The sequence below is a fragment of the Nicotiana tabacum genome, chromosome 12, assembly GCF_000715075.1.
Source record: "Nicotiana tabacum cultivar K326 chromosome 12, ASM71507v2, whole genome shotgun sequence".
NCBI classification, from domain to species: domain Eukaryota; kingdom Viridiplantae; phylum Streptophyta; class Magnoliopsida; order Solanales; family Solanaceae; genus Nicotiana; species Nicotiana tabacum.
Genome location: NC_134091.1, coordinates 23,311,880 through 23,319,330, shown reverse-complemented (window position 1 = coordinate 23,319,330; position 7,451 = coordinate 23,311,880). Strand labels below are relative to the sequence as shown.

At 35.5% G+C, this 7,451-nt stretch overlaps 1 protein-coding gene across 1 annotated transcript; it reads right to left on the bottom strand.

The window, feature by feature from the left end:
- Nucleotides 1-5,072: 5,072 nt before the first annotated feature.
- On the bottom strand, nt 5,073-7,451 carry LOC107819832 (putative strigolactone esterase DAD2). Its single transcript, XM_016645982.2, has 2 exons — nt 6,915-7,451; nt 5,073-5,635 (listed from the first exon to the last, which is right to left on the bottom strand). The coding sequence occupies exons 1-2, from the start codon at nt 7,283-7,285 to the stop codon at nt 5,200-5,202; spliced, it is 807 nt and encodes a 268-aa protein (XP_016501468.1). The 5' UTR covers nt 7,286-7,451; the 3' UTR covers nt 5,073-5,199.

Sequence of the window (7,451 nt, the reverse complement as noted above, 5' to 3'; positions counted from 1 at the left end):
CTTCTGGGATCAAACTTACCTAGAGAGTCTTTACCATTATTGTGCACAAAGCATTTGCATCCAAATGCCCTAATATGGGATATGTTTGGCTTTCTCCCTTTAAGTAACTCATAGGGAGTCTTCTCTACAAGAGTTCTAGTCATACACCTATTTATGATGTAACATGCAGTGTTCATAGCTTCTGCCTAGAAACTATGAGGTAGTTTACTAGAAAGAAGCATAGTCTTTAGCCCTTTCTATAGGCAAAAGGATGAATTAAATTCTTTTTATAGGCAAAAGGATGAATTAAATTCTTAGGAACCCAAACTAGTTTGGGTCCCTTTCTATAGGCAAAAGGATGAATTAAATTCTTTTTAGCCCAACTTGGTAGCCTATTTTTCCCTTGAACAGATTCTTTGTTCTTTTGACTTGCCTTTTTTTTGCAGTGCATTCACTTTTATAGTGACCTGTTTTACCACAATATGTGCAAATATTGTTCTCAGGAAGTGTGAGGTACTTGCTTTTGGGATCCCATTTAGGTGCCAGGTTCCCAAAGCCAAATCCTCTTCTGTTGCTACTATGATGTTCCTGTAGCAATGAAAGTGCATCGGAGGACATGTTCCATTTACAAGTTCTGTCTAGCTCAAGCATGACCTTGCTTAAATCCTCTTTTAGGATTCTTACCTGCTCATCTCTTTTATACAACTCATCTTCATTTTTCCTATATTTTCTTCTAGGGTGAGTTACGTGTGATCGACTGTCTTTTTACCTGTTCCTTATTTCAGTTTTAGATTTTTAGATCTAAGCTCTAGGATAGTTGAGTCAAGTGCATGAACTTGATTCTTCAAAATATTATTTTCACTTACAGTTTCACTAACCCTAAGTTCCAGGTTTTTGCACCTAGCTTTCAAAATCACACATTCTTTAGACAACTGTTCCTTTTCATTGTTTACATCCTCAGATTCATCAATTAGTTCTAGAAGTAACTCAGATAATCTTTCTTTAGACATCAATTTAATCTTGTCTTTGAGATGAATTACACTTATCTCAGTTTCCTCATCAGATTCTCCAATGGCCATAAATGCTTGTTCATCCCCATCATCATCATCTGAGCTTTCTCCCCAAGTAGCAACCATAGCCTTAGTTGATCCTTTGCTTTTTTTGGATTGAACCTATTCCTTCTTCCTGTTCCTTCGTTCAGCTATTTCTTTCTTCCATTCAATTTCCCATTGGGAACAGTTTTTGATGTGGTGATCAGTCTTTCCACACTTGTAGCATCCATCATTGGTTTGCTTCTTAGGAACTTTTGATTTACTATAGCTTCCACTTATTGAAGGACCATTTCCTCTCCGCAAGTACTTCTTGAAATCCTTGATGAACATAGCCATTTCATCATCTTCTAGATCAGAACCTTCAGTGATTCTGAGTGCCAGGCTCCTTTCCTTCTTAGGTACATCCATTTTCATGGTTTGTCTCCTAAGTTCATAAGCAGTGAGATTTCCAATTAATTCATCCAGTGGGAGGGTGACAATGTTCTTTGATTCCTGAATGGCAGTGATTTTTTTCTCCCAAGTAACAGACAGAACCCTTGTCAATATTTACTCGACTTTATCTTCTTCAGAAATAATCCTTCCAAGAGACTTTAGTTCATTTGTCAATGTAGTGAACCTTGTGTACATCTCTTGAATGGTTTCTGCTTCCTTCATAGTAAAGTTCTCATATTGAGAATATAGTAGATTTCCTCTGGACCTTTTCACCTGAGGTGTTCCTTCGTGAGCCACTTGCAGGGTGTCCCAGATTTCCTTGGCAGTGGTTCAACTTTGGATTCTGCTATACTCATTTGGACCAAGTCCACAAATAAGCTATTTCTTGACTTTAGCGTTCTTCTCCCATTTCTTCAAGTCTTCAGCAGTGCAATCAGCTCTTGTCTTTGGCACATCTTCTCCTTCAGCATTTTTCTTCAAAGTAGCTAGTGGACCATCAGTGACAATGTCCTATAGCTCATAGTTCTCTCCTATAATGTGATCTCTCATCCTATTTTTTCACCAAGAGTAATACTGGTCATTGAAGAGTGGTGGCCTAGCAGTGGATTACCGTTCCCAGTTTCTAGGTGGTGCACTCATCTTGATCTCCTCCTAAGGTGTTAGCCTATTCAAGGATAACCCGCTCTGATACCAATTGATATGTTATATGTCAATGTCATACAAGAGGGGGAGTGATTTGTGTGTTGTCTAATTTTCGCATGCACTGATTATAGAAGGACCTAATTCTTCTAAGTGTTCCTTATACTACTATTGCGAAAATAGTGAATGCGGAAAGTAAAGAACACAAGTATTTTTACGTGAAAAATACCCGACTCAAAAGGTGAGAAAAACGATGACCTACTACTCAGTAGGATTTTTTCCAACACTTCACTAAATCAATGAGCCAAAACAGCATTTACAAAACTCTTTGTAAACCTAAGGATTAACTCTAATCCTGTTGTGGCAGCCAACCTCTAACTGTTGCAACAACTTTAAATTAACTCTAACTTAAATACTCAGAGTACCTAATACAATTGCTTCTAGATAAAGCTGAAAGGTATACTTTGAAATTCACCTACTACAATGAAACTAGAATAAAAGAAAGACACGTGGAACTAGTTCTTCTATCCGGTTCATGTAGCTTCAGGTTCGCACACTTGAATCACACAAGAATTGCTTGCAAAATACCTTGCTATTTTGCTCTCAATTTACGTTTAACTTCAGCGTTTGTGCGTACATATAGAATGAGAACATCCTGCAATATATAGAGTTAGTAGAATAAGAAATAACTAGAGTTCTAATGCTACTCTTCCTTGTTGGAAGAGTTCTAGTTAACCTCAACTTCTAACTCCTTCCTTATCTTGGATAGTATTCTTTTTGAGTAAGGAGTCCTTCTCCTTATCAATTATGCAACCTTTTCGATCAGGAGATATTATACCAAGTTAAGCTTATCTCCTTCACGTGCATCCCTCATGCTCGAATCTGCTCGTGTCTGTGTACACAGGGGATGGACCTGGTTCATACCTAAATTCCTTTGTCAATCTTCAAAACAAACTTCACTTGGGCAACAAAGCCATTTTGGGGTCACAATATCCAGTAGAAAGACTCTTCAAAATGATTGAATTGGACTAAATGGTGGGTCATACAAACATTGTGAACAACAAAACAAGTAGTGGGTACTGCTCAGATTCTCTCAACAAAACATTGTATATACACTTCACACAGCTATGTTTCTTGAATTACAAAAAAATTACTACCACTACGTAACTTGATTTTTTCTTAAAAACAAAATCATATTGTTTATTCGAAAAATGGATAACAATTAAATTTATACGCGACTCTAAGGATACGTGATATAACTTGATACAAATCGAGAAAATGTATAAGTATATATCAATACTAAAATTAGCTATAAAGAGATAAATGCAAACCAAATGAATCAATTAGCATTTGCCCTTGAATTCGGTCACCCTTAAAACAAATAAGGATTCAGCTGATATAAGAATAGAGTAACAAGATAATCGAACTTTCAAAGAAGGTAATGTGTTGTTTTTATTGCCTCCCCGTGTCCTCTACAAATGATCAAAAATCACATTTATATAGTGGGGAAGTCCTATTTTGTTTATAATTCTAAATACAAAAGGAATTCCATGATAGATTAACTAATTGGCCTCTCCTTGTTATGCGCCGGGATCCGCCAAGATTCTCGCCCTAATCACGGATATACCGGCTTTTTTATTTTCTAGCTCGATCTCAGTTTTGGCCGATTATGCACTTGATCGGTCTCTATTTTGCTCGGTCTCAATTTTGGCCGATCTCAACCGGTCTCTATTCTGCTCTGTCTCAATCTTGACCGATCTTGATCTTGGTGGGTCTCTGGGTTACGAGTTCGGCAACCTAACTTCGCATCATAGCTTGATATTACACAAATTTAAATTTTGATCTATCATGTTCCAGTCTCGATTGATTATATGAAGGTCAAACCCGATTTTGACTTGTATACATAAATATAACATACAATTCACACGAAATTGATTTGGCAAACAATAAAAAATTAATAATATTACAATTTTATCCGTTCAAGTCTTGATCAGCCATGTCCTCTATAATAATAGTAGAACAATATACGACCGTACTCTAAGAGCCATAATTTTGGCCCATCTCAAAATTCTAAAAAGGCCACACTTCTGCCTTGGACCACATGACTTTTGAAAGAAAAACAAATGTGAGAAAAACCAACCCCAAATGCCAAAATATATAAAGATGAAAGAGGAAATGGTCTAGTGGGGAGGGACTCTCATCACGTGAAGTTCATGTGCAGATTCTTATCCTATCTTTTTTGGGTAATCATATCTCATAATAATAATAATGGATCGTTGCCTACCATTTCGCCTAGTGTCACCATCTCCTTCACCTTATTCCCTCACACTAAATTGGACCAAGAAAAGCAAAACCTCTTTTTTTTTCCCTATGAAATTTAAATAAAAGTAAAAAATAAGTCTTTGCAACAAAAATTTGAGGGAACAAAAATCTTTAAGCACAGTTTAAGAGCCCATTTGGACATAAAAAATTTTTTACTCTTTTTCGAAATTTTTTTACTTTTTTCGAAATTAGCGTTTGGTCATAAATTTTTTAATTTTCACTTGAAGATGCATTTTGAAATTTTTCGAAAATTTGAAAAACTCCAAAAAGCTATTTTTCAAAATTTTCACTCAGATCACTCACAAACTTGAAAAACAACCCAAAATTATATTCATGTCCCAACACAACAAATTTTCAAATACTAAAAAAAAAAAATTCACTTTTTTTTTAGAATTTTACAATTCTTATCCAAACGCCCACTAAGTAACTCCCAATGCACAAAAAGAAAACACTCAATACTTGTGCATAGTTTGTGTGTTTCACATTTTTTGTAAGGACTGTTATTCTTGAATGCTCTCAACATCCTATTTGGTAAAAATCTTAACTTTCCTCAAATCCACACAGTGTATGAAGATTCAAAAACTAAACAAACCATGGTTCTTTTTTTCTTTTGGTTTGGTTGTGCGTCAGGTTGGGACGAGATGGATGTGGGGATGAAACTATATTGCTCGAACTTTTCAGAAATACCATCCGGTGTATGTCAAATCTTTCAAAATAGTACATTTTTTTTTTGGAGATCTGATACGAGAGCAACCGAAAAGTCGTAGAAATAGATTCACCTATGAGAAAGAGCTCTTCTAAGCTCTTGAGCCAATAAAGTAGGGGCACTAAGGTGGGGCAAATGACCTTCAATATTCAACCAATGCACTGTATTCCGACCACCTAGGTGGTTCTTTAGGTACGTAGCCACTGATGCAGGTACAGAGTGGTCCCTTGCTGTCTGAAATATATGGCATGGAACTTTCACAAGGCCTAAAACTCCCCTCATGTCACTGTTATAAAAAACTGTCCTTGACACAAACAATGTTATGTCCGGTCTCATATTAAACAATGTCCTGCTAAATTCTCGTACCGCAGCCGGAACATCTGCTCCGACAGCTAACGGAGCAAAACCATTGACCCATGCCTCGTAATTTGCCTCCATTGCTGAAAATACTTTCTCTATCTCTCCTTGTTCAAATCCACCGTGGTAGTCTTCATCATTCAAGAACCTAATAAGAGTAGTATTTTATTAAAGATTTGGTGGAGATAAAAAGAAAAAGAGATCGCTTTTTAGTTCAGATAAGGATTCTTTAACATGAAAAGTCAACTGAGTGATCATAACATTCCTAAGCAAAATCCATGAATTTTGTCAAACAACCTTAGGTTAGGAAAATAAGATAAGTTAGTTTGACAAAAGTGCTCTAAACGTTATTGGGAATTGAGAAAAAGTAAAAGAAAATAATAAACTAAAAGACTACGTTAAATATTCCTATTTCTGAGTAGGCGCAACTCACTTTAACTTAGCTCTTATTTCTACTAAAATTAGCCGATCTAACTCAGTCGAATCATATTACATATACATAGGTAAAACGTCTAAATATGCTCTAGAATTAGTCATTCATGTATTGTTTGCTTCAAAAATGACTCGCCGTTAATGAGATGCATTACATATACAACAATAACAATATATCCGGTACAAATGGGGTCTAAGAATAATAGTATGTACGCAGACCTTACTCTTACCTTATAAAATATAGACGAAATCAGAAATTTCAATAAGGGTATTTAAGGTCTATTTTTTTACTAATAATAAGTAATAACATTTTACGCTATACGTAATTTAATTTTTCATCAAACGGTGTTTAGTTGACCACACATGGTCATACATAGCTTCGCCCTGCAATGAAGGTAGAGACTATTTGAGGTAGAACTCGGTTCAAGAAAAGTACAACTACACCAATATAATAGTAATAAAGAACTATGGAAAAAAACCCAATAATGACAACCAGAAAAATAATAATCACCGCCGTTTAATTTTAGTTGTAATATTCTAAAAATAAATTTTTATTTTTACTTGTTACTTTTCTCGTATTAAGAGAAAATTAATTTATTTTTCTTATTTTGTTATTAGAATTAATTACTCATTCTAAATTATTTTTCAAATTCATTAAGACTATACCTAATTAATACGAGTATTATGATAAATTATAGATTTTATTTATTATTTTTTAAGAGGTGTGCAAAGACAAGTAAAAATGAACGGCTAGTAAAACGGAAGCAAACGAACATCACACATACTCTTAAATCTTAATCTCAAAAGGTGCTTCAACTGTCAAAATTATACATAAAAAAGTTATTTTAAATGCCATGAGGACTAAATTTACCACAACTATTGCCAATTTCTATTCATAACTTCCCCCTATTTCTACAAATTATACAATTTTACTTTGTAACTATTCCAAGTTGAAAGCTAAAGTAGTAAATTGGTAAAAAGTTAATGAATTTTACCTGGGAGAAGCACCGATGAGGATGAGTTTGGAGAAGAGTTCAGGGCGGCGAATGGAGGCGAGAATTCCGATCATGGCGGAGACAGAGTGGCCAACATAAGCACAACGATCAATACCAAGAGCATCAAGAATATGAAGGAGGTCATCGACATAAGGGTCAAGTGTAGTATAACGTCGGAAATCGAAGAAATCAGGATTCACACTGCCGGCACAGACAAGGTCGTAAAGAACAACACGGTAATCTCGGAGAAAAAAAGGAAGAATTCGATTCCAAGCTGATTGGTCTGTTCCAAAGCCATGAGCTAACACCAAAAATCTCTCACCTGAACCGACGACTCGTACGTTCAGAGCATCCAAAAGTGTCTGACCCATTTTGAGTTTGCCTTCTTTTTAACTGGAGGAAAATATGAAGAATATGTTTTGGGTTTTTGTAGGGGCTTGGAAACTCGAAAGACTGTACTTAAACTTTTGTACTCTTTTTTTTTTTTCCGCTTTTGTTAATGCTTGGCCAATTTTTGTTGGGTAGAAGTTGTGTGAT